The sequence below is a fragment of the Miscanthus floridulus genome, chromosome 2 (genome assembly GCF_019320115.1).
Source record: "Miscanthus floridulus cultivar M001 chromosome 2, ASM1932011v1, whole genome shotgun sequence".
Taxonomy (NCBI): Eukaryota; Viridiplantae; Streptophyta; class Magnoliopsida; order Poales; family Poaceae; genus Miscanthus; species Miscanthus floridulus.
The window spans coordinates 151392094-151418468 of NC_089581.1; the positions used below are offsets into that span (position 1 = coordinate 151392094).

At 46.8% G+C, this 26375-nt stretch overlaps 3 protein-coding genes, 1 non-coding gene and 1 pseudogene across 5 annotated transcripts; 3 read left to right on the top strand and 2 right to left on the bottom strand.

The window, feature by feature from the left end:
* Nucleotides 1-1171: 1171 nt before the first annotated feature.
* Nucleotides 1172-4669, bottom strand: LOC136540113 (eukaryotic translation initiation factor 2 subunit alpha homolog; annotated as a pseudogene).
* Nucleotides 4670-5692: 1023 nt separating this feature from the next.
* On the top strand, nucleotides 5693-9651 carry LOC136540114 (mitochondrial import inner membrane translocase subunit TIM22-4-like). 2 transcript variants are annotated; one of them, XM_066532112.1, is made up of 5 exons: nucleotides 5699-5851; nucleotides 5907-6083; nucleotides 8493-8683; nucleotides 8771-8843; nucleotides 9275-9651. In XM_066532112.1, exons 2-5 carry the CDS (start codon nucleotides 5921-5923, stop codon nucleotides 9358-9360), a joined length of 513 nt encoding a protein of 170 aa, XP_066388209.1. In that variant the 5' UTR covers nucleotides 5699-5851; nucleotides 5907-5920; the 3' UTR covers nucleotides 9361-9651. The 2 variants fall into 2 exon arrangements, with proteins under 2 accessions (XP_066388208.1, XP_066388209.1); XM_066532111.1 differs by having other exon boundaries at nucleotides 5693-6083; nucleotides 9275-9650.
* An 11207-nt stretch (nucleotides 9652-20858) lies between these two features.
* Nucleotides 20859-22455, bottom strand: LOC136540115 (uncharacterized). Its single transcript, XM_066532113.1, has 3 exons — nucleotides 21925-22455; nucleotides 21405-21818; nucleotides 20859-21291 (listed from the first exon to the last, which is right to left on the bottom strand). The coding sequence occupies exons 1-3, from the start codon at nucleotides 22394-22396 to the stop codon at nucleotides 21233-21235; spliced, it is 945 nt and encodes a 314-aa protein (XP_066388210.1). The 5' UTR covers nucleotides 22397-22455; the 3' UTR covers nucleotides 20859-21232.
* A 335-nt stretch (nucleotides 22456-22790) lies between these two features.
* On the top strand, nucleotides 22791-22862 carry TRNAM-CAU (transfer RNA methionine (anticodon CAU)). Its single transcript has one exon. It is a non-coding gene; the product is annotated as a tRNA-Met (tRNA).
* An 850-nt stretch (nucleotides 22863-23712) lies between these two features.
* LOC136540116 (myb transcription factor 42-like) lies at nucleotides 23713-25881 on the top strand. The gene is made up of 3 exons (XM_066532114.1): nucleotides 23713-23845; nucleotides 23992-24121; nucleotides 25128-25881. The coding sequence occupies exons 1-3, from the start codon at nucleotides 23713-23715 to the stop codon at nucleotides 25879-25881; spliced, it is 1017 nt and encodes a 338-aa protein (XP_066388211.1).
* The last annotated feature ends 494 nt before the right edge of the window (nucleotides 25882-26375 follow it).

Sequence of the window (26375 nt, forward strand, 5' to 3'; positions counted from 1 at the left end):
CATTACCTACTGAAGATACACCTCAAGCAGTCACAGAAGTGATTACTAATCGGGAAGAACATCTCAAGCTTCTTAAGCAGAGACTGGAACATGCTCAAAACAGGATGAAGATGCAGGCAAACAAACATAGATTAGACAGGCAGTTTGCAGTGGGTGACCAAGTATTGCTGAAGCTGCAGCCTTATACTCAATCCTCAGTTGCAAGCAGGCCATCTCCAAAATCTCTACTCTTAACAATACAAAATGATATAAAGAGATTCTTGGAGCTACTCTATGAAACAAGTGTTCTACATTGTCTCGATAACAACTCGGATCAAACTATGCACAAAGGACCATTCATGATCAAACGGTGTACAAAGGACTTTGGATAAGCTCAGACATTTTTTGTCTAGTCTATCTGTATCTAATATTAAAGAGTGCCCTCATTTATCTTTTGTCTCTCGCCGTCCGTCAACCACGCTCTCTACTGTTTGTCGTTGGTTTAGCACAACTAATGACATGGCCTGGTTAGCACTACAAATGACATGGCTTGGTTGGCTAAGCATGTTCGCGTCCCTCTAACATGGCATGGTCAACAACACCAAACAGCGGTCGAAGCCCGGAGGATCAAAAAAAAAAAAGAAAAGGAAAAAAAGGAAAAAGAACAGGGGCCGTAGTCCGAAGGAGAAAAAAAAGAAAGAAAAAAAAACGAAAAAAGGGGAAAAAAAAGAAAAATGAACAGTAGCAGAAGGAATGAGGAGGCAGGGATTTCTAGGTGGTTAAAAGTAGTAGTTATATAAAAACTCAATCCGCGAGGGTAGACAGCCCCAAGTATTTTAGTTAAGATAGAAGGTGACCTCACGCAGATATAAAAAACCTCCAAACCCAGATAAAAGGTGACCTTCTGACTGAGCAGTTTGGTTCAAATTCATATAATCCACTTATTTACCTTTCAAATTCTTGTCACCTATTTAGTTAATCTCCTGTATAGCATTAATACTTCATTACATTGGCATTTATTATAAACCCTAAAAACTATTTCACGTTAGACTTATTTTATTAGCACGAACACAGGGAAACAAATCATACATGATACATCCTGTCACAAGTAGGGCATGGTCATGTTTACTAGTAAATCAGAGCCGCAAGCCTAGCGAAGCAGGCCAGTTCGAATAAGCAGCACGAAGCCAAAAAGCCGAAGGCAAACAAGATGCGTCTCTGATGAAGTGAATAAACACTGTATAGCAACGGGCTTTGTTTTCACTCCCAAGAAAAATTTGGTGCTTCTCGACAGAAGTAAAAGCTACCCCGACACCGGCTGAGCCCAAAACATTAACACCGCAGGTAACAAGTTTCAGTGAATTCAAGGGATTTCAGCCACCAAAACCTAACAAAAAGAAACTGCTTCAAAACAGAACGGCTTAGATCTTAGCTGGTGCTATACAGCAAATCTCATCCAAATCAACCAGTGTAGCTTTAGTAAGCAGTGACGCCAGAATTTGTAATGTCGACGTCACCCATTCCTGTATCTTCCTCCTCTTCACTGTCAGCGTCACCATCGACCTCTGCATTTTGCTCCATTAGGGAATCAATCTGGTCGAGGAATAGCTTGTCTTCCCGCTCGCTAACCTGTTTTCCAGATAGTATCCACAGCTTTAGGTTTTACAACATGCATATGGAAGACTAACATGCTTGGGATGGGAATATAAAAGAATTAACAGATGTTGAAAAGAACTTACAGCTCTTGGTGGTTCCTTCACTACTAGCTTTCCTTTGTATTTTTCAATCTCTGCTGTACAAGCCTTGATTGCATCAGTGAGAACTGAAATGCCTTGTTCCTGTTCAAAGGCAACACAGAAAAGAAACAATGATAATTGTTTTATGGATAGGAAGGATATGATGCGACCTTAACCGTAATGCTAGGTTCCAAACTAAAAGAACATCTAATGATTGCAATACATGGGGTGAAATATAAAGATGACCCGTGCTCACATGCATGTACAGCATGGTAAAGGCAAAACAAGGTGTTTCATTCGATAAGCATGCAAATAATGGCTAGCTAATATATTTTCGGGCTGCCTAATATAAATTATGTTAACAAGTAATAAGAAATAGCATTCCATAGTGATCCAAGCTAGCCGAATAATTCCCTAATTCGAATAAAGGCAAAAATTGTGAACCACATTGATAAGAACCATGAAAAGTCTGGAACCAGAAAATACTGCAATATAAATTTGGCAGATTACTGCATTTTGTGTAGTCAATAATTGTAAACTACGTTGATAAGAACCATTTTGACAGATTACTACATTATAAATAGTGTAGACAATACTGCACTATAAAAGTCTGGTCACTGCATTTTGTGCAATGTGACTCCAAGCACAACACTAACCAGTAAATCAGGTTCCCAGTAAAAGGAAAAATATCAAAAGCATTGTCAAACAGAACAGGCGCCACAATAATGGTTGGCAGGCCACAACAATTCTTAGCAACATATAATAATGGGCCTCATCATAGAGACACAGACGAAACTTTATCAAATAGCTCAGCTATAACAAGTTGCCCACATATATTAAGTACTAAGGTAACACCGACCTTGTCAAGAGTCTGTGTGGTCAGAACATAAAGTGGAGGAGCAACTAGCTTAATCTTCACAGGACAGTTATCATTGCCCGCAGCTTCAGCTTTCTTCATAGCTTGCTGCGAATACATATATAATTAGTTTTTGCATATACCATTGTCAAATCACAAGGGCGGCAATAGAGGCATTTAGAACCTTAATATGGAGCACTCCATCAAACTGGAAGCATTTCATCTCTATATCAGCACGGATCTTGAGTGGCTTGTGGTGTCATCCTCCTCCTTATGTTCTTCACCAGGGAATCCTTAACCTCAGGGGTGACAGCAGGCACCACCTTAGTCACCTATCAGCAATTTTAAGCACACTCTTGAATCAAACAGTTCTATATAAATACATCTAGAGCAAATCCATAACTCTTTTTAACAACAAAGTATTAACATAAGCAGGAACATCATCCCAATAACATAAACAGAACTCTTAAATTAATGCACATAATTCTGGCAACTGTTTTCGTATACAATAAACTGCATACGAAGTTAAGCACCTAAACCAAGCTATACAACTGTCTATCTACTGCCTGGAAATTCTAACTTGATATATTCAATGATTCCTGATCAGTTACTAATAATTTGAAAGGCATGCGTTTCACATTAGTTCAGAATGAAGCTTTTTTAATATAACTCCATAGCATGGTATCTACATAACATGAGTCAACAGGCCCGGATTTACCATTCCAAGGACAAGTATTCATTGACAGACAAACAAACTAAATTATATACAAATTGATACTGATCCAAAAAAAGTTTGACAAACTACTGCTATAGTTTTTACATAAATTCCTACTGGTTCCTGAAGTCGACATAGTATGTACACGTAAACACGTAAAAATGCCTATTGTTAATAAGGACATGGAACAAGTCTGCAACATCCAAACCTACTTAATCTGTCCACCACTAAATCTAATCATGTTCAAACAACATAAGTAGCCACAGGAATGACTATCCAGGTTGCAATGGTGAATGTTAGATTGATAAGGATTGTTTTCAACTAACAGATGTCAAGCATAAAAATGTCAAACCAATCAATAATCTCAGTGTTATTTACTTAACAACATCCACAAAGTTGGAAATAACCATTCAACAGACAAGCTTCATATGGGGCAAAAGCTCAACAACAGGGCCACAAAGTAGTATGGCTCTAAAAGACTAGAGAGGTCTAATAGTAGAAGACTTAAAGTTCCAAAAAGTAACTACAATTCATTATAGACCTAAGTTTCTTAATAAAAGTATTTGATTAATGGAAGAGGCCTGATAAGAAAAATTAACATGCACAAACAATAACAATATTAATCTGCTAGTCCTGTTCTATTCAGAGTATAGCATAAAGCACACAGGTAATTTGGAGAGTTAGTGATTTGCAATTCTGCAAGGAAACAGAATTAACCTCCTGGCCGTCTGGGCCGACCTCCTTCTCCTCATAGGTGAGTGCGTCGAGGATGGCGTCAGGATCGGCAACGATAAGCTTGAAGGCCTCGAAGGCGTGGCCGTACTTGCGGTAGAGCGGCCAGCCAATCCGCTGGTAGAGCGGCTCGAGGTCAACCTCGAGCGTCTCGGCGACGTGGCGCATGATGGAGTGCACGAGCTTGGACTTGTTGTACCTGTCCTCGCACGCGTGCGCCTCCTCCTCGGAGACGCGGCGCTTGGAAAGGTCGATGTAGCCCTTGTCGCGGTCGACACGGAGCACGATGGCGGGCTCCTGGCGGCCAACCTTGATGAGGGAGGAGATGGAGCGGATACGACGGCGGGAGAGCTCGGAGAAGAGGATCATGCCCTCGATGTTGTTGTACTCGAGCAGGGAGACGTACGCGCCCATGTCAGCGATGTGCTTCACCTGGATCATCACCGCGGCGTCCACCTCCGGGAACCGCTGCTCATACATCCGGCACTCGAGGTTCGGCATCTTCGCTGGGGAGGAGGGTCTCACCGGAGCTGAGGGCGGCGGATCTAGGGTTTGGTTGGGTTTTGGAGAGACGGCGGCGGCGGGGTGCGGGCGGGCAGGCGATGCTCTGTGTTGTGCTTGGGGAAGGGAACCTGAGACGAATCGAACGGCCACGCTACGGGTCGGATGATATCTCGAAAGGGTTGCGCTGTCTCTCTTATTTCCGTTTCCCTTGAACGTTAGCGTAATCTTAGAGCAACTCCAGCAGGATCCCTACTTGAGCCCCCATAGCTAAATATGGGGGCTCAGGTAAAAAATCCAATTCCAGCAGAGCCCCTACTACGGACCCAAAATTTGTTGGCCCAACAAAATCTACCCTCCAGACCCCATTGTGGTGGAAGAATGGGGGTCGGCCCCAATCTTTCCTCTGCCATGCGTACTGCTACGCCTCCGCCGCGCGGATGCTCCCCGCCCGGCACGGTCTCCCTCCCAGCGTGGCGACTCTCCTCTCCACCCCCTCCGGCAGATGCGGCGGCGTAGGGACGGCCCAGATCGATGCGGGCACCCTGCTCCGGCGCCGCCATTGCCGCGTGGATGCTGGCGCGCTGCTCCACCGCCACCGCGTGGGGATGCGGGTGCGCTGCTCCGCCGCCACCGCGTGGGCGAGGAATCGCAGCTCCGGTGCAGGTGCGACCGCCCATCCCCGCCGTCACTCGGGCACGGCCGTCATCCGCGCCGCTGCACAGGCCCGGTCACTGCTCGCCTTGGTACCGTCTCCATTCTCCCCCGTGGCCGGCGTCTCCTCCCTTGCCTCCCTCCGCCGCGTGCGGAGCGGCCCGACCACGCCTCCCTCCGATGGGCGACTGCATTGCCCCTGCCGCTCATCCATGCCCTATGTGTGTGGAGAGGATGAGGGGAAGAAAGGCATGGCTCAATGACACGCGGGTCCCAATTGTCATTGACTGCTGATATGGATTTGGGGGGCTTTGTTTTGGGGCTGCTGCTGGAGTAGAAGAGATTTATTGGGCCAATAAAAGTTGGGGTCAGCACCCAAATAAAAAGTAGGGGCTCTGTTTTTGGGCTAGTGCTGGAGATGCTCTCAGAAGTACTACGTCATCACGTGTGGCTCACGTGAGCTCCAGAATACCCTCCTCTAGTCCTCTGCTTTCCCTCTACTACAGGTCTATAGTACTACTCCCTCTGATTCCCTGCGCGGCGCCGACCCTCTCTTCTTGGAGGAGGGTGTAAAGAAAACCAAGCCGCCGCCGGGGATACACACTACCCGTGTCCCAGCTCCTCTCCAGTCCAGTCTCCACCCAACCCGCCTCTCGAACTTTCAGAACCGTCCTCTCGCTAGCTGCGGTGCGGCTGCTGCTATCTCTGTCGCCTAGAGGAGAGTGTAAGGGGACTAGATTGCGAGGGATGGCTTCCCCTGACCCATCGGCGGCAGGTGCCGGCGCCGGGGGCGAGTCGACGAGCCAGGCGGCGGCCGTGGAGCCGATCCGGATGCCGACGGTGGAGGAGATCAAGGGGCAGGACATCTGGAACAACTGCGCCGTCCGCAGCGTCGTCAGTGGCGTCATGGGTGAGCCCTCCCTCCCTCTCTTATAGGGAGATAAATGTTAATCGGTTGGTCGCTTGGAGATTGGATAGCGATAGAGAAATTGAGAGGTATGATAGGAGGCAGTTGTTTATTGGTTACATGGTTATATGCTTAGGGCGTGTTTGGTTCGCGGAATGAGATGCTCCATCATCGTCTCACTCCTCAATTTTTTGTTTGGTTTGTTGAATGGAATCAGTTCATCCATCACCACCTCATTCTCACGGGCTAATAATTTGTATATGCACGAGGAATGGGTTGATTCCACCAAAATTCATGGGATGAATTCATAATGGACCACTTCATATAGCATGGCATGGTTCCTCAAACCAACTACACCCTTAGCTCTTCCCTTGTTTGTCCAAAGAGTTTGAAACATATAAAGCCACTTTTGTAAGTGACAAGGGATTCGTGTGCCATATTGCATCAATTCGGAGTTGGTTTTATTATAATCATTTTGTCTTCTTGCCTGTTTAGAGATCTTATAAGAAGTTGTTGGACAAGATCAAAGAAAAATCTTATTATCCCTTGAAACGAATTTTTATGCAAAATGTTTTATGGTAATGGAGTATATTTGTTGTGTACTTGCCTCAGGTAATTGCAGCACAAATATTTTGTATAGTTTTGTCATGGTAATTGATGGTCATGGACTATACTCCATGAATTGGTTCAACAAAATTTCAAGTAGGTTGCAAAGAATTTGCCCAGAGGTGGAAAGGCATTTAACTCTGTGCACCCTATGATGTTTTTTTTCTTTTACCTTCAGTGTTTCTAGAAGCATGTAGCAATAAACATAGAGTGTTGTTTTTCTGTACCAGTAAAAAGCAAGCTCATGTTTTTACTATTTGATACAAAGTTCAGCTAGGCGCTAGGCGGAATCTAGGCGCCGACCCATTGCCTAGCGCCTAGTCGGGAGTAATCGGTCCTAGGCGCTCCTATGCGTTTTTCTAGGCGTTTTGGCAATATAGCCATAAATTATATATATATTATATATATAACTATAAAAAGAGGGCCAGTAGATATATTTGATTCCTAGCTGGCTTACTCTTGCATGTTCCTAGCTCCTGCAACATATTTTGACAGCTACTAGTTAGTAAATTAGTCAATAGACAGCTAGCTGTTCATTAAAAAAAATAGAAATGACTTATCAAAACACTACGAAAATATCAGCGTCGTGCAGCTAGCTAGCTAGTACAATAAGACGCGGCGAAAGCACCATCTTGCAGTGGCAGCCTAGCACATGAGGCGAGCCCCCCGAGCGCTCTGCATCATCCCGTCCTCTCCCTCTCGCCCTCCTCGCGCTCTCGCCACTTGCTCCAACTCCAGACAGCGCGCGCGCAGGCACACCCACCGCACCGCACCGCACCGAGGAGGCGAAGGAGAGCGGGAGGCCATGACCATGAGACGCAGGACGAGGGTGCCATGCGCGCTGCTGCTCTGCGCGGCCGTGCACTTCCAGGGCCCTTCCTGCCTCGCCGGTGGAGGAGGCGGCGGTGCCAGGGGTGGAAGCGTCGGAAGCGGTGGTGGAGGCGGCGGCGGCGGTGGCTCCGGCTCCGGGCCTGGCGGCGTCGGCGCGAGGGGTTCCAGTCGAGGACGAGCAGGACGGCGGCGGCGAGTCGACGACGAGCAGGACCGGCGGCGCGCGAGTTGGGGACGAGCAGGGGAGGAGCAGAGGAGGAGCAGGACCGGCGGGATCTGGCCGCGCGCTGGCCTGGCCGCGCGGGAATCCCTTCTAATCCTCCCGCGGCTGGGTCTCGTGGCCGCGCGCGGGCCTCCGCGCCGCCTGGCGCCGCGATGCTCGACTATGCCCCTAGTCGCGGCGACGGGCTTCGCCCAGCGACTAGGCGCGCGTAGTCGCCGAGTAGTCGCCGCCTAGCCGAACCTTGATTTGATATGATTCATGTCACATTATCATGTGCACTCACTACAAGGAATTACAAGGGAAATCTGATACTTAGTTTATTGAAGGAAGCTTGATTTCAAATGCTTCATTCTATTTCTATCTGGTATCTGCAAAGGCCTTTTACACAAATTTGTCCTGGTGTAACCCTGTAACCGTGTGTTTTTTATGCATAACCAGGGGACTGTGTACAACATCTGTATTTCGCAAAATGTTTTATAAGACAGAACTAGTGATATTCATAATGTGTGCTCTATCTATCATCTACATGACGAAATCTTCAGTAGCTGCTTTATAGTTTGGTGTTTAATACCGTAGACTGAAAATCATGTCTTGTCTTACCTTAAGCTAAATAGCCCACAACATCAGTTGCTTGGCCATGCCACCAATGATACTCAATAGAGTCTAGTGTTCTTGTTACAAGTATAGCAGTGTGCATAATTTTTTTTATATGGGTAACTTTTTATTAACTCTCTATCCTTCCTATTCATTAGGAGGCGGTCTTGGTGTACTTATGGGACTATTCTTTGGAGCTTTGGACAACCCAATAATGGCAGAGGAGATGACAGCAAGGCAGCAAATAGTATACACAGCAAAGCAGATGGGTAGGAGAAGTATAAGTAATGCCAAAACCTTTGCAGTCATGGGTCTGATTTTCTCAGCAGCTGAATGTACCATAGAGAAGGTAGATAACTGTAACAGTTTTTTTCATTCATAGATGTTTCAGCATGTTCTCTTCCTATTTAAACTTTGTATTTGCATGCTTTGGCAGGTTCGGGCAAAGCATGACACTACCAATACAGCGGTAGCTGGCTGTGTCACTGGAGGAGCTTTAGCTGTAAAAGGTAATTCATTTGTCATGCCATCTATGAATTCCTGAGACAATTTGTCTAACTTTTAATTATCAAAATTTCCTTAACTAAAACGGTAAAATCTCATGGTGCAATCATTGGCATTGTCTTTTGTGTGGATTGTGGGGATCGGTATATTTGACCTCTCAAGCAGCTTTATTCCAGCTATTTGTGTCTCTGGTCTCCTGCCTATATCTCAAAAATATATAGGTGGAATCAATAAGCTGCTCTTTATTAACTGTAAATCTTTATTTCTGATCATAGTCTGAAGTTGAAAGGTGTTTCCGTTCCTTTTATATGTATGACATACACGTTTTCTATCCCTTACTGCTTAGGTAACTAGCTAAGAATGAGACATTTCCTATATTGCCGTCCTGATGTATCTATATTTGAAGATGTACCTAAGGGAATTTTATATTTTACAGGTGGCCCTAAAGCTACATGCATTGGATGTGCGGGGTTTGCTGCGTTCTCAGTGGCAATTGAGAAGTTCTTTGATCGGCATACTTGAAATGGGTGTTGTCAATTTGAAGCCTTTTAGCTGAGTATGAGCAGCGTTGGCAGAAGAAAGATTGTTTGCGACATCCAGTCATCTACATCTCATGAAAGATCTTGTAACCTAAATCTTTTTGCTATTCCTAATTCCTTGCCTGGCTTCATAGTTATAACTGGACTACTGGAGCACCTAAGAAATCCACCGTGATCAATATCGATGCATGATGACATTGACTGAGTTGTTTACTTGTTCTCAAATGTGTTTTATGTTATTCTCGACATCTGCAGCCAACGGGTGTCTATTTATTGTTGCAATCTGTTGGCGTTGCTGACTGAAGTCTGAAGTCACTAGTCACCGAACGTTTGTTGCTCTTTCCTTCGCTGCTCCATCACTGCTGATGCAATCAAGACATCAAGTGATCCACGCAGAATTCCTTTTTCAGCCTTCTGCATTTTATCCGTCAATGCCATTATTGCATAATATTTGTGATGTCATTCTGTCAGGATAAATGTATCTCAACAATTAAATCTTTGATTTTGTTTAACATAGCATGTACAGTTGTTGCCATTGCCACATAAAAGAGCCAGCAACAGTAGCACAAGTCTTGTCTGAAAAGTGAAAAGCAAGCATCACGCCTGTCCAACAACAATAAGGGCGGCTGTTTGGTTCACCTAGCAGCTTCTAAATTTAGTCTCATTTAGTCACTTTTTTTGTCAAACACTTCGACTGAATGGGACTAAATGTCATTTAGCCAACTAGTCACCCAAACCTTGCTAAAGAAGACTAATAGCCCATCCTGAACAGGGGTGCCCCTCATCATTGCCCTGTCCGAGCCGTTCCACCCTATCCCTTCACTCTTGCTCACTCTCTCCCTCTTGCGCTCGCTCTCCTCTGCTCTCCCCGTCGCCACCACCACTGCGCTCCACGCTGCCCCCGCTCCTCCCAACGCCTCCGCCGTCGTACCTGCTCCTCCGCTCACCGCTTTCGCCATGGACGGCCACGGGGCCGAGTATCTGGACTATTACTCGTAGTTTTCTTCTCCGGTGGATCCCAATGCCTCTGTTCCGTCGTTCCCTCCCCCAACACCGGCGACTTCGGCCTCTTCTCCCAAGCGCCCTCGTATGGTGCGGGCTCCTCTGGTCAGCGCGGCATGGGGGGGCTAGATCTGAACACCGATGCCGCCAATTTCCCCTACATGGGCTCGTACCAGGGGCTCCTCCAAGGTGACGACGTTCCCAGCGAACGAGGGCTTCCTCCTGTTCACATTGGCGCCAGATCTGGTGGCGTCTCGTTCGTTCCTCCTCACCCGACCATAGGAGCGAGCGGATCTGGGAAATGCTCGGCATCTCATGGTGCTATGCACCGCACCAGGGTCAGAACCGGCGGTGCCCGTGCCGGATCAACCGTCAACCGCGCGCCGGCTGCTAGGATGCGTGGATCAGTTGCTTCCAGCAGCTCTTATCCTCCAACAGAAGGAATGGAGCCGGAAGATGACGACGACATTCCGCCTGAGGTGAGGTTTTCCATGTCTAATCTGTTTTCTATGTAACATTTGTTTTGCTCTGATTGTTAACTATGTTTTTCCTCTTATCTATACACTTGTACTTGTGTGATCTTTTAGGTTGTATTTATCTGATCTGTTTCAATGCAAATGTTTGTAGTTGTTTGATCTACAAGTGTCTATATGTTTGATCTACTACTATTTACTTGTTTGATCTACTAGTGTTTAGTTGTTTGATCTACAAGTGTCTATTTCATTTTTTGTTTCTTGTTCTCTGATCTGCTTCTCTGCTAGTTTGACAAGGTAAATTGGTCAGATGCAAATACATTTGTGTTTCTCTTGTCTTGCTGTTGATGAAATGAGAAAGGACAATACAAGTAAGGGGACAATGACAAGGAGAGGTTATGATAATTTGCGAGTTTTATGAGCAACTGACTGGCTTTAGACATGATCTGGAATGTGTGAAGAATAGATATAGCCAGCTGAAGACCATGTACAGTCTACAAGTGGGCACAACTACAAACAGGGGTTGGCCGCCAAGAAAACGGAAGGATAGATGCACTTCTTTCTTGGTGGGAAAGGCACACCAGGGTAATCTTTGTGCCTAATAATTTGTTTGCTTGTTCTTGTGTCATGTTAATTTATGCTAACAGTGAATTCTTCTCATTTTTCAGAGGAAGCCAGAGTATAGGAAATTTATGTATGGGTTGCCTAGATTCTTTCCTCAGATGGTTGAGCTTTTCCAGAACACTGTTGTTGATGGCTCTACAGCCACCATCCCTGGGTTGTCCTATAGTGACCAAGAGACAGGTCTAGATGAGGAAGATGATGAAGGTGCTGCTACTCTAGAGGACTCTGGTTTCCAGACCAGTCCACCTAGTATCAGCAACAGCCGCAAGAGGGGAAGTAGCACAACTGACACATCCTTAAGTCCTAGCAAGAACATGAACAAAAAAAGTTCTAGTAAATGTTATTATGCAAGGGCTAGTTGCTTTGAAAGAAGTGAGTGCTTTGAAAGAAATAGCACAGAGCAAGAGAGGGGAAGTTTCTCAAGTAAAGCAAGTCAGAGTTGATGATGTTGCTAGGTGCCTGAATTTGGTTGTGGAGGCTGGGGCAGACAAAGCTTCGAATGAGTACTATGTGGCTACCATGATGTTCAGAAGTAGCTACAACAGGTTGGTCTTTAGTGGCCTTGATACAAATGAGCAAAGGATGGCATGGCTGAGGAGGGCCGCCCGCATGGTTGAGGAAGACAGGATGGAATGGCAGAAGACTTGGCAGCAAGAGTATCAAGTTTGGCAGCTTAATTTTATTTTGCTTAGGACCTTAAATTTATGATGAACTTTGTAATGATAATGAACCATGGTATTTGTTGAACAATGTAATGTGTGTTGCTGCCATTATTGTTGATGTTCTTGTGATGCTACCAAGTAACTTTGTTCATGTCAAGATTCAATGTTGTTTTTAACACTTTTTTCACATCTAATTCTTATGATGATCAGGGAGCATATGATGTGGGGTGTAATGATGGGGGAGCTGCTGGAGTGGCTGCTACTGGTGGAGGGGCTATTGTTGGAGTGGCTGCTGCTGGTGGAGGGGCTGTTGGTGGAGTGCCTGATGATGGCTGGACTACTGCTGATGATGGTGCCACTACTGAAGACTCTGATGACAAGTGGACTAATGATGATGATTGGTCAGATATTGATGATGAAGGGGACTCCACTGAAGATGAGGAAGAAGCTCTGATGATGCATGTTGCTAGGTGTCAGCAGAAGAGGAGAAGGATTGCTACTGCTAGGTATGTACCACTGTGACAAGTATATGAACAAGGTTGCTTACAGAGTCTCACTTGAAACTGGATATCAGTGGACTATGAGAACCCTAGGACATAGGACACAATGCTATAACATATTTAGGATGCACAGTGATGTTTTTTATAGCCTCCACACTTTGCTTGTTGAGAGATATTGTAACACCTCGGGTGTTAGCCTTGCATAACTTGACTTGCATAACATGAGCATGAGCATCAAGCATTCATAAATCATCATTTACAATAGAAACATCTGATCGAAACATATGAAACATTGCTTGTTATTTCGTGTTTCTTGGAACATATGCATATGATCATGTGCAACTAAATGCAAGTGTGTAATGTTGGTCACTAAAACACCTTAGCTATACTTAGGTTAACAAAAGGAACCTTGTTGATGAAGGCCACATTCATGACCAAGCACTTAAGTGATATTTCATGTGATGACCTAAATAGCTATATGAGTGACTACTACATGAAATGCTTAAATGACTTTGCAAATTGCTTAAACATGCTTAGGGTATCATTATGAGCAACTTTGGTATTTAGTGCTAGGGCTAGTTTGGTCATTTAGCCATGGTTTGAATGTGTATCATGGTTTCAAAGTGACATGTTTGACTAAAGTTGAACTAGGTGTTAGGGACCTTGCATGGAAGAGTTCACTAAAGCAAAGTTGTAGTGTTTGACATAAGGAACAACTTTTATTTTTATGTCATGGACTGATTTAGCTTCTAACATGTTTGAATTGGACTCACAAAAATCAGCTTTTCACTGTTTTCATGACTTAAGAAATTTTTCTAAGTGGTTGATCGACTGACCGACTGACAGCCAAGGTTGGGCACGAGATTACTCCGTCTCCGTTGCGAATTAGAACGAGGTACTTGAACCAAAGTTGTAGCTGGTACATAGGACTACACAAGTCGTGAAGATCGCTTGCACATTGGAGCCTTGGTTTAGTCGATAAATCAACGTGAAAACTCGTCGTCAGGCTCGGCCATCGCGTTTCTGAACGAACTGAATCGCGACGTCAATGGCCGACCGGTTTCAGGCTTCGCACGCCGCGTGTCCCCGGCGATGGCCGCGCGTCGCCAGCGCTCTGTCCGCGCAGGCCACGCCGCGCCCAAGCGTGCCTTCATCACCGCCAGCACCCGCCCGAGTCGCCCCGCGCTCCCATTTCCCTTCTGGCGTCCTTTCTTCCCCGCTGCAGCAGCCGTCGAGCGCCCGCAGCTCCGCCGTCGCCATAGCCGCGCGCAGCCCGCGCCTGGCCACTCCCGCACCATCGTGATAGCTCCACCGTCTCCCCAGCACCCCATTGTTTCTCCCCGTGCCCGCTGACAAAGCCCGGTAAGCCACCGCAGCGCGTGTAGGCTCGCCGGAGTTCCGCCGTGAGCCCCGTCGTCGTGGCCACGCCGCCACAATCCTCCTCCCGCTCCGTTAGCTAGCGCGCTAGGTCCCCCAGCGTTCATAGATGCTTGTCCACGCGTTGATTTGAACCACCGTAGCCCACACCGGCGTTTCACCGTCGACCCGCACCTCCACCCCACCATGGCCGCCGCCATAGCCGCTAGCTCCGATGAGAAGGCCACCCAAGTAGCTCAATCGCTCCGCTAAGTCGAGTAGGTCATCGTGTGATGATGTCACCGCCGGCGAGTTCGCCGTCGGCGAGCTCTGGCCGCGCCAGCACCGCGCAGCGCCGCTGCCCTGCTCTGTGTCACTGACGCGTGGGGTCCCCTGACCACCGGGTCCCACCTGTCAGCGACAGCAGTAGTGTAGGCTAACTCATTTTGAATCCAGTTTTTGATTTGTTTTGTTATTTTTGTATCTTTAGTTTGGTAGCTCCTAAAATGGTGAAATAAATATGATTGTGTTGCTTAGGAAGTGTAGTATTTAGGGAAAATATGTTCTTGGTTTCAACAGTAGAAATTTCTGGAGATTTAAATAGGGATTTCAAATGTGTTTTTGAATGCATTCAAATTTGTTTATTTTATATCTAGAGTTCCTGTGCTCCAAAAATTATGAAATTTTTGTGGTAGGCTATTCTTGTTATACATGAGCTTGGATAAAAATTTGAGGACCAGTGCATGTGTAGATATATAGTTATAGATTTTTCTTTTATAAATAGTTACTCCTTGCATGAATTTTTATAAATTAATTATGAGTCCAAAATTCATGAAATTTGTTGGAGGTGATACTAGTACCATATGGATGTTAAGAAAAATAAGAAACCTGTTGCTTGACACTTTTCAATAGGATTTTCCATTTATGATATTTCAAGCCTTGCTTCCTTATCATTTTTGTATAGGATGTTCTACTTAGCAAAATGACATGAAATTTTTATAGTAGTCCTTTGATAGCATTATTAAGGCTCTGTAAATTTTTGAGAATTTATTCAGCACATCTGATATATATTTATTATTTAACCTAGATATCTAAATAAAATAATAAAGGCAATTTAATAAATAGTTTGGGCTTTGCCATTATATTATCTTAACTATGTTTGGTATGCTTAAACTGTTGGTAGGTTCTAGGTTATCAATTTGTGGATGATTACATAAAGTAGAGGTGCTATTACTTTATATTGCATGTTAAATCATTTCCGGACTGATTCTAGAGTATGAGGAGTTACAGGTTAAAACTGATGTAGACTGTAAAAATGGTTAATAACAAAGTTGTAGAAAATTTGATAAGCTTTCCAGAAAGTCCAGGATCACTAGATTTGGAATTGTAGAACTCCAGTTATGAGTGAAACAAGTAGATACTGTTTATGGCATAGTCGATGCTTTGTAGAAGTAGTTAAGTAGTAAGCGAGAAGAGATATGCACCTACTCAACAACGCGATGTACTTGTTAACATTATGCCTTCATAATACTCATACCATACTCATGCATCTAGGATCGGAGGAAGAGATCACGTTGCTGGAATTCGAAGAAGCAGAGGAAGGGAACCAGCAGGAGGATCCGCAAGCCGCAGCTCCCGAAGGCGTGGAGCAGAACCCTGAAGAGCTGCCGGAGTGCCCTGACCATCGCCCTACTTCCTTTCTGCGAGGCAAGCCCCGGAGCATTATAAGTCTCCTAGTAATTTATAAATGTTTACTTACGTACTTATGATTGATGCATTAGGTTATAAGAGTTGAATGAAACCACTTGATGCATGTACAATCCTTGTCCAGATATTATCCCTTTAACCGGTATAGGTCCAGGATCGAATATTTATGCTTAGCCATGCTTAGACCGGTAGAAGTCGGGTGATGTCCTGTCACCTGCGAGATATAGGTGGATACCGGAGCACGGTTGGCTATATCTGCTATCGTGGAACAGAACCATGAGGTAAAAGTAAATTGAGACCGGACGGGAGGTCGATAGGGAAGCAACAAGGCATGGAGGTCTTGGGTGTGGACTTATCCCCATCTGTGTCGATTAAGGACCGTACCGTTGTTGGAACTTCTGACAAGATTGAACGCATGCCTCTCACTTAGCTGGCCGGATAATTCGTTCCGACCACGAAGCCGAGTAATTCAACTCAGGCCGGGAACCGTTCTGTTGTGCGCTCCTTCCGGGGAACGATCAGACTGAGCCCAAGGGCAGGCTTGGCCTGAGCATCCTGGCATCTGGTGTTCCAGATTGTGCGGCGCAGTATGGACTCACGAAATGTGTACCGGAGTTATACCAAAGGTGACCTAAGACTATCGTGGCTGGTAGATCTGGGTTTGTGTTAGGAATAAATTCCCAGCTGGTAGAAATCGATTTGAATCGCCGTCTCTCCCGGATAGTGAGAAACTTGGCTAGCTCCAACATCGTAGTAACTGTGTTATGAAACATGATGGTTCAGATGAATATGGAATTACAATACCTGCTATGGTTACTATTGGATGCTTCTAAATGATATACCACATGTTTGGCACAGGATAGTTGCTAATCTAGAAATGGTTAGTTATAATTAACTTGATAAAGGAATCATAATTGTACAACGGGTAATTGCCTTTTACGCAAAATGTTGTCAAGTTACGTCCACTTATACAGCCTTGCATGATCCTTGGAGTCATTTTATTTCTGGTTCATGACGGGTAAGTCTAGCTGAGTACCTTCTCGTACTCAGGGTTTATTTTCCCATTGTTGCAGATGGCACTGTGTATCATGGTTATTGCAAGAGTTGCTTCTATCCCGCTGTGGATGAGGAGTAAGCCTTGGGCAGGCTTCCTTAGTAATTCCTATCTTTGCTTTTGTGGACCGTGATCTGGTTCGGCACTGTATCAAACTATGTTGGAAACTTTATCTTCGAACTTATTTGCTTCCGCTTTATTTATCAAACTCGGTTTGTAATAACTTTTTATTCGTACTCTGATGATGAAAAGTATCTGTGAACTTTATGTAATATGTGGCATGTATGTTGAATCCTGTACGATCTTGGTTGTTGTAAATCGTTTATCGAGACCCGTCGTGGTACTCGACGGACTACCGGGTTTATATGGGTTCAAGTATAACAGTGCAACCGCTTGCGGATTGCCATTGTACTTGTATTCTTATAAATTGGTCGGTTCTGCGACAGATATGGTCTAAAGTCCACTAAGAAAATGACATCTATAGAGACTCTAGAAATGTTTTTGTGGATGTGTGGCGCCCCTCAGTCCATGAGACAAGCTAATAATAGATTTGAGAGGTCACTAGGGACATGTAGCAACAAGTTTTATAAGGTACTGTCTAGTGTGATGAAGCTAGCTACTGATATCATTAGGCCAAATGATTCACAATTTACAACTATTCATAGAAAGGTTACAATCTCCTCGGTTTGCTCCGTACTTTGATAATTGCATTGGAGCTATAGATGGGACACATGTACCTGTCACTGTGCCAACTGAGAAGGTAGTCCAATATACAGGAAGGAAAGGAATCTCCACTCAGAATGTGTTAGCTGTATGTGACTTCGATATGAGATTTACTTTTGTTCTGGCTGGATGGCCAGGCTAAGATCATGATATGAGGGTGTTCAATGATGCACTCGAGAAGTTTGGTGACAAGTTTCCACATCTACCTGAAGGTATGCATGAGCTCTTCAATGTCTTCTTTGTCTTAGTTGTAGCATTTGTCATGTTACTTACACAAGTTTATGTTGTGTAGACAAATTTTATCTTGTTGACTCAGTGTACCCAAATCGATCGAGTTTTCTTGCACCATACAAAGGTACAAAATACCATGTCCCTAAATGGAGAGAAGGCCTTGCGCCTAGAGGTAAAAAAGAGCTGTTTAATTACACACATTCTTCACTTAGAAATGTCATAGAGAGGTCTTTTGGAGTTCTAAAGATGAAGTGATTTGCCTAGTTTTTCCATGGCAAAGCAAAGCAAAATAATAATGGCATGCATGGCACTGCACAATTTCATTAGACAGAGTGGTATGATGAATGACCTATTTGACTTGTTGAAAGCTCTAGTTTGGTTTTGGTTAATTGATGAAACCCTAAGTGCTAACCTAGTTTATCAAGATGATTATGAGATAGGTAGCACTACTCCAAGTGATGAAGCAATGGCGAAGATCATGACAATGGTGATGGCATGGTGATGGTCAAATGCTTAAACTTGGAAAAGAATAAAGAGAAAAACAAAAGATTCAAGGCAAAGGTATAAAATGTAGGAGCCATTTTATTTTAGTGATCAAGACACTTAGTGAGTATGATCACATTTAGGATAGATAGCCGTACTATTAAGAGGAGTGAAACTCGTATCGGAATGCGGTTATCAAAGTGCCACTAGATGCTCTAACTCATTGCATATGCATTTAGGATCTAGTGGAGTGCTAACACCCTTGAAAATGTTTGTGAAAATATGCTCTAACTCGGTGGGATTCAGCGCTTTCGAGAAAATGGAATGCCTATTTTCTATTGCGCCGGATGCAAATTCTTGTGGTTGGCTCATTGGAGCAAGGGTGAAGAAGTTAGAAGTGAAAACGAGTTGATCGCGAAGACGCTGATGTCGGTCAACTGACCGGACGCTGGTTCTGAAAGCACCGGACCCTGGCAGCGTGCGTCTGGTCAAACTGACGGGTCTACACAGTACCGAGGGTGTTGCACCGGACGCTGGACCTGAGATGCACCGGACGCTGGTTTCTGCGTCCGGTCAAACTGACATGGCGACACAGTGACTAGGGTTTAGCACCGGACGCTGGTCTGTGTCCGGTCAGGGTGGACCGGACGCGTCCGGTCGAAGAAATATGCCTCGGGGAGCTTACTGGAAACGACCGGACGCTGGGGCTTCAGCGTCCGGTCAGTTTTGCCAGAGCGTCCGGTCAGTTAATAGCCGTTGTGATCTAGTGGCTCAAGTTTAACTCAGAATGACGCGTGGCTTACATCTGTGGACCGGACACTGTGTTCAGGGTCCGGTCAGTATGACCGGAGCGTCCGGTCAGAGCGCGATTTGCCCAGTGAAGGGGTATAACGGCTATATTTGATGGGGGCTCTATTTATAGCCCCATGGCCGGCTCAAGGGAGAACTCTTGCACATTTTCATTAATATAGCAACCTTGTGAGCTTATCCAAAGTCCTCCCACTCATCTCCATCATTGATTCATCATCTTTGTGAGATTGGGAGAGAATCCAAGTGCATTGCTTGAGTGATTGCATCTAGAGGCACTTGGTATTCGTGTTGCGCTGCGGATTTCGCTTGTTACTCTTGGTGGTTGCCACCACCTAGACGGCTCGGTGCAGCGGTGGAGGATCGGCACGAGTTGGTGATTGTTCGTGGCCGTCTCCGGGGATTGTGAGGGGAGTTGTACCTTCCCCGGTGGAGTGCCGAAAGGTAACTCTAGTAAATTGCTCGTGTCATTGAGTTACCTCGTTTGTGGGTCGGTTCTTGCGGTGTCCTATCGTGTGGACGAGGTTTGTGAAACCCCTCTTAGCCGCCGAACCACCAAGTGTTGGTCGACACAACGGGGACGTAGCGTGTTGGCAAGCACGTGAACCTCGGGAGAAAATCGATTGTCTCTTGTCTTTTGCATTCTCCCGGTGATTGGCATAATCTTCATCTTGTGATTGGTTCATCCCCTACACGTCGATATAATCACCCTACTCACCTATTTACATTCTTGCAAACTAGTTGATATAAGCTCTTTAGTGTAATTAGAATTGAGAGCTTGCTTTTTATTGTCATTCATCTAGTTGAGTTCTTTAGAGTAGCAAGGTTGAGAGCTCGTAGTGAGTAGTTATATAGCAAGTTTGTGTGCCTAAGTAATCATTGCAACTAGAATTGTTGGATAGGTGGCTTGCAACCCTTGTAGAGCTAGAGCAAGTTTGCATTACGCTATTTGTCACACTAATCAAATTGCTCTAGTTGATTTGTAGATTTTTAAATAGGCTATTCACCCCCCTCTAGCCATATTAGGACCTTTCACTTGTGTAAGATAAAAACTATATCCCAAATGAGGAAGGAACTTCAACTCAAGCAACTAGAGGCACCACACGTTATGGAGACGAAGATAAAAACATGAATCAATTTCGTGATTGGATAGTGAATGGTTTGTTTGCAAGGTCATAGATGCGACATGGTTTGTAATAATGAAGTTTTTTTAAACAATTTGAACATTGTTTGTGAGTGAGAATGAACATTGCAACAAAGCTAGCATAGGCGCCAAGCAGAGCAGGCGCGTGCACGATGGCGCCAAAGCCACGCGCGCGAAAACCAAGGGAGCGCACGCGGGAGCCAGCAGCGCGGCCTCCGTCGCGCCAAAAAGCCAGGGGCAGGTTACCATTAATTAGGGGTGTTTTGATCATTCTAAACATGCACACGTCAGGTTTAGTCCCATTTAATCCACCTAACCAAGTAGGGCTTGACTAAATTTTAGAAGACAGTTTAGCTGACTAATTTTAGGAACTGGAACCAAACAGGGCCTTAAGTGTCTACAATAAAACCTCTCTCTAGAGGGTACTTATATTGCTACGTGTTAATAGGTTCATGGCCATCTCATGCAGTGATGTATAAGATTTCTCATGTAGTGCTATATAAGATATTTTTACAAGTATAAAGGAGAAAGGGAATTGCTAGAGAGAGTGGTTTTGCGGAACAATGGCCCGTAATCTAAAATTGAGAACTATAAGACCTGTACGGTTATATTAGTTGTTACCAACTCACAACATTTTTGTCAATGTATAAATTAAGAAATTATGAGTTCCTATGATACAGATGCTCATATGTGCACACGTGGTCATCATTTTCTACTAGCACCTTCAAAAGACTTGAGTTATAAGATTTCAGAAATGACAAGATTACAGTAGACGTTTCGTTGTCGACGGGCACATCGCCTACTACTATTAAATCTTAGAATAAATTCAGCTCGTGTCGAGAATATAAAACTAGATAGACAAATTCTACCACAGGAAACCTAATCAGAGCCTCGTTACATGATGTTTACTAAGATAAATGTCTACTAAGATAGCTCAAGACTACGAGACACTCTTTGCATGCATCCACAGCTCCTAAGGTGTCCCCAACAGTGGTGGAGTATTTTTTTTTGGTGACAGAGGAGAGGGAGTAACATGCTAGCGCTATCCGCTTTTGCTCAGTCATGACCTAGAGCCTTCGGAACATGGAGCTAATCTTCGATAATGGCAATGAGCAAGGAAGCTTCATCGGCATCTGGCGCCTGATCATCTGCGGTAAACAGAGGAGAGATTATCAGTTCAAACTTCAATACAACATGATGGCACAAATGGTCTATGTTTTTCTCAGAAAGTGTAGCTTCCGTAACAATTCGAATCTTATACCTGAGGGCAGGTTGGAAATGATCTGTTCAACTATTCTACTGCCATTCACATCACGCCCCTTCTCCTCGCCCTTGCTACCACCATGACCAGCGTCGCCGGTGCTCTTCTTGGCATCATCCTCAGCGCTGTGGTTCCCGTTGCCATTGGCGCCTGACACGGCCACACCGATCTTGGAAGCCACCGCGCTAAGAATGCCGCCACCATTGGCTTCCTCCCCCTTCTTCTCTTCACCATTATTGCCACGAACCGCTTCACCATTGCTCGTCTTGGCGTCGTCGTGCCCGCTGTCGCCACGGCTGTCATCGCCATTCGCACCAGACATGGCCATGCCGATCTTGGTGGCCATGGCGCTCAGAATCCCGGCTTGCTCACCTGCCACGTCCTGATCTTTCACCTCCTCTGTTTCCATTGCTCCTACACGAATCAATCGGTCGATCAAAAGGATACACTGCAAAGATGCAAACATTTCCTGATCCAACTGGCCGCGGAGACAGGACAACAGATACTCCTTGGTCCTTACCTGTCGCCTGCGGTGCCGCAGGGGGCGAGCTGTGCAGCAGCTTCCAGAAGATCCCGCCGCCGCCATTACTGACCGCCTCCTTGTCCTCGCCACCAGACGCCACGGCCGCATTGGCACCGCCGCCGTCGCCGCTGCCACCGTTAGCACCGGACATCGCCGCCCCGATCCTGGACGCCATGGCGCTCAGGAAACCACCCTCCTCACCTGGCTCGCCGTTACCGTTACCGTCCCTCTTCCCCTCCTCGCCATCGGACGCCACGGTCGCACTGACCTCGCCGCCGCTCCCGCCATTGGTCCCGGACATCGTCGCACCGATCTTGGACGCCATGGCGCTCAGGAATCCGCCCTCCTCACCTGGCTTGCCGCCGCCGCCGCCAACACCACCGGCCTCCACTACTTCTTGACGCGCTTTCTTGTGCGGCGTCGTCTCGCTCTGCTCCCTCCTCTCCTCCACGCCCACCGAATCCTCCATCTTCTGGAAACGAAACCGCTAGAACTAAGCTCTCGACCAGCACATACGAAAGCGAAACAGATCAGCCGGAGAGCAGAGGAGGAGCCGTGCCGCAGGCGGCTACTTTTATAGCCGCTCGACGCGGGTGCTACACGCGTCCGGCGAGGACGGGGCTGCCCTTCTCGGAACGCGTAGCCTGGCGCGCGCTGATTGGCTCCTCCTGCGGCGTTTTTTCAATTCGTTTTGTGCTTTGGGCTTTGGCTTTTACTCCTCTTTCTGCGGGCGGGCGGTGAGATGTCGGGTGGACGGTGGATCGGGAAACGCAGGGTCTGTCGGTGGACGGTCGAGATGCTGTACGAGGCAACAGAGACAGCTTCTACGATATCAAATCTTCTAACAGGAAACACCCAACAACATCAAAGTGGCGCAGCGGAAGCGTGGTGGGCCCATAACCCACAGGTCCCAGGATCGAAACCTGGCTTTGATATATTTTTAAATTTTTTGGCCCAATTTAGAGGGGTTGCCTTTGATATATTTTTCATTTTTTTTTGCCCAATTTAGATTCTCTTTTCACCCTTTTCAAATTTTTTTGCCCAATTTAGATTCTCTTTTCATTTTGCAACTGGGTGTTTGCCATTCACATGCCAGAGCGCACATTTGGACGAATCGAACCTCTCTAGCATTTGTCCATCTCATTTCATATACAGCTGATGAACTGATCACATCTTTCGCAAGTTCATGACGCGTAGTACGTCCAGCACAGAAGCGATGATGCGCAGTGCTGAGGACCTGATCTGCTCCGGGGCCAAGGCCATTGCAAAACCGATTTGGCGGCGCTGATGTCGTGAAAATCATCATGTCCAACTCGTGAAAATTTTAAACCTCACCATCACCCCCAACGATAAGATTATTACCCGCACCAACCAGCAGCTAAACCCCTCGCCTAATAGGCTGTTGATTTGCCGGAGGGAAGCAGTTGCACACGCCCCCTATTATACTGCCGCCGCCGCCATAAACAACGAGGAAACCAGCGTTTCTTCCCTAATCTAACCATTTCCTGCGTGATTGACACTAACCATGCCGTGGCTAGTTAAATCTTAAATGAGGGGGAGGGGATCACGCTTTCGTCGCGTGCCTCCACCTCCCCCGACGCCCCCAACATGTTACCGTGGCTGTGGCAGCCGGCCTCCTCCTCTCCATCCATATGTACTAGCAGTATCACCTTTCTGCAGCGGTGATCTCTCGAGCTCCGGGAGGCATCGTCGTCAGAGCTCTCTCGAGCTCGCCAGCGCCACTGCGCGCGGTGGTTGGTCGTCGTCGTCGAGGCCGGCCGACCGATGGGGAGGCCGCCGTGCTGCGACAAGGCGAACGTGAAGAAGGGGCCGTGGACGCCGGAGGAGGACGCCAAGCTGCTGGCCTACACCTCCACCCATGGCACCGGCAACTGGACCAACGTGCCCCAGAGAGCAGGTGATCGTGCCGTGCACCAGGCCAGGCCAGATGAGGGCCTGCTGTGTGTGTGTGATGATATCTCTGCGTGCGTGTCATTTTGTTTTGTTTTGGCTGACGGATGACAAGGCATTGGATGGACGGTGCGGCATGATGTGATGATGCAGGGCTGAAGAGGTGCGGCAAGAGCTGCAGGCTGAGGTACACCAACTACCTGCGTCCCAACCTGAAGCACGAGAACTTCACCCAGGAGGAGGAAGACCTCATCGTCACCCTCCACGCCATGCTTGGAAGCAGGTACACAGTACAGTGCTGCAAATCATGTACACTATATGGTCATTTGATTTGTTTCCACAGCAACTACTTCTATAACATGCATTTGCATCATCTTTCAGACTTCTCACTTAGTAACAGAATAGTGTTTAGATCCTTTGTAGTACTGCTCTTTCAGAAGAAGAAAAAAAGGATCCTTTGTAGTACTACAGATAAAGGCGATTTATTATCTACTATCTCAATTCAGTTTCGAAACTAATTATCTCATTAGAGAGTGTTGCTGCACTGAAGATCTGAATTATGTTAGACACGTCCTATAGTACTTATAAGGGTAAAAGATTCTAAAAAAAAATTCTGACTCCAGCTAGTGTACATGATTCTTGGACATTGTTGTGCGGCAAAAGAATAAGCATATGTTTCACATGAAAATTCCTAGTAATCGGGTGTTTTGAAAGATGGAGTCTTCAGGATCTGATTCTGAATCTTATTAATGAACTAGCTTAAATTTAAAACCAATCGTAGCAATGCAATTTTCTAGAGCAATTGACCTCTTCATTCCAAACAAGCCCTAGAAAGTAGAAACGGACAGCTAGTTCAGTAGTTCTGGCATCAGCGCCGTTGCTGATGGATCGAACCCTTGATGCGAATGAAAACAACATGACACCGTCGGGGAGACCGTTGGAGTTCTGAGCGATAACGAACTGTACGTACAGTGTGACATACACAATGCGTGCGCGCATGCAAAGTTGATTGGAATCAATGCCTCCAGTGCCAGATCACTCTCGTAGTCTCGTAGCCATAAGATTATTACTATTACACTACACTCATAGTTGCTAGGGTAGATGATCTTGAGATGCATCTTAATTTATCGCTAGTTATTAGTACTCCTACTATTTGTTTCAGTTAACCTGCAATGGGAATTGTAGTGCGATCGAGCCATGCATTGCCTGCATCGTAGATGTCTGGCACGTCGTCGATGACTCGATGGTGCGCTGATCTGGGCGGCGATCGAACTGCATGCGTTTTGCAGGTGGTCTCTGATCGCGAACCAGCTGCCGGGGCGGACGGACAACGACGTGAAGAACTACTGGAACACGAAGCTGAGCAAGAAGCTGCGGCAGCGCGGGATCGACCCCATCACCCACCGCCCCATCGCCGACCTCATGCACAGCATCGGCGCGCTCGCCATCCGCCCGCCGCAGCCGCTGGCGCTCTCTCCCAACGGCGGCTCCACCGCCTACCTTCCCGCGCCGGCGGCGCTCCCGCTCGTCCACGACGTCGCGTACCACGCGGCTGGCATGCTGCCACCGATGACGCCGGCGCAGCAGCAGCAGCAGGTCGTCATCGCACGCGTGGACGCGGACGCGCCCGCGTCGCCGACGACGGAGCACGGCCAGGGCCAGGAGCTCAAGTGGAGCGACTTCCTCGCCGACGACGCCAACGCCGCGGCGGCCGCGGCCGAGGCTCAGCAGCAGCAGGTTGTTCTTGGGCAGTACCACCACGAGGCGGCCGCCGCCGCCGGCGCAGGCAGCGGCGTCGCCGTGCACGGCGCTGGGAGCAGCAGCGCTGCGGCAGCCGGCGGTGACGACGGTGGCATTGTTGGTGTCGGTGGCGGCGGCGGCGACGACCGCGCGGCGGAGTTCATCGACGCCATCCTGGACTGCGACAAGGAGACGGGGGTGGACCAGTTCATCGCCGAGCTGCTGGCTGACCCGGCCTACTACGCGGGCTCCTCGTCGTCGTCGGAGATGGGCTGGGGCATTGGCCTGCTGAATGCTGATTAATTAGTGGTTATGCAAAACTCATCAGACTGCTTATATGCTGCTTTGATCCAGTTACTATGAACTTCGTTATCAGGTAGTCAGTCAGCTGGTCAAACCTGCCGAGCTGATCCATTCATATGCTTGCACTGACTCTGGGTGTTTTCGGGTTATTATTACTTGTACGGATAATTAACGTCGTTTGTGTGTGTGTTTTATTCCTTTTCCTAGAGGAAACTGTGTTTGCGTGGTGCGTTACTACAGCTCCTCTTCCTCAAAAATAGCTTCTCCAAAAAACGTTTGACAGGAGCTCCTCCGCATGAGCTAGAGCTGGAGAGCCCGGCAAAAGGCCTTAATCAAGCAGCCGCTGGTAACTTGGCACGTCTCCCGGCAGCTGAAAAATCACGGGGCCCTGTAACCATCAGGCTTTGCGTTGCATCGGCCGCCACCACACACACACACAGCGAGTCAGGGACACCGGACACCGCGAAATTCCACGCCCTGGCCGGCCCGTCCCT

What these genes read in the sequence shown, in the direction of transcription:
- LOC136540114 (XM_066532111.1), top strand. Translation starts at nt 5,921, where the DNA reads ATGGCTTCCCCTGACCCATCGGCGGCAGGTGCCGGCGCCGGGGGCGAG. An exon ending in CGTCGTCAGTGGCGTCATGG is followed by an intron (nt 6,084 to 8,492) that starts GTGAGCCCTCCC and finishes CCTATTCATTAG; the next exon opens with GAGGCGGTCTTGGTGTACTT. An exon ending in AGGAGCTTTAGCTGTAAAAG is followed by an intron (nt 8,844 to 9,274) that starts GTAATTCATTTG and finishes TATATTTTACAG; the next exon opens with GTGGCCCTAAAGCTACATGC.
- LOC136540115 (XM_066532113.1), bottom strand. Translation starts at nt 22,396, where the DNA reads ATGGAGGATTCGGTGGGCGTGGAGGAGAGGAGGGAGCAGAGCGAGACG. An exon ending in TGCGGCACCGCAGGCGACAG is followed by an intron (nt 21,819 to 21,924) that starts GTAAGGACCAAG and finishes TGATTCGTGTAG; the next exon opens with GAGCAATGGAAACAGAGGAG. An exon ending in CATTTCCAACCTGCCCTCAG is followed by an intron (nt 21,292 to 21,404) that starts GTATAAGATTCG and finishes TGTTTACCGCAG; the next exon opens with ATGATCAGGCGCCAGATGCC.
- LOC136540116 (XM_066532114.1), top strand. Translation starts at nt 23,713, where the DNA reads ATGGGGAGGCCGCCGTGCTGCGACAAGGCGAACGTGAAGAAGGGGCCG. An exon ending in CAACGTGCCCCAGAGAGCAG is followed by an intron (nt 23,846 to 23,991) that starts GTGATCGTGCCG and finishes GTGATGATGCAG; the next exon opens with GGCTGAAGAGGTGCGGCAAG. An exon ending in CACGCCATGCTTGGAAGCAG is followed by an intron (nt 24,122 to 25,127) that starts GTACACAGTACA and finishes TGCGTTTTGCAG; the next exon opens with GTGGTCTCTGATCGCGAACC.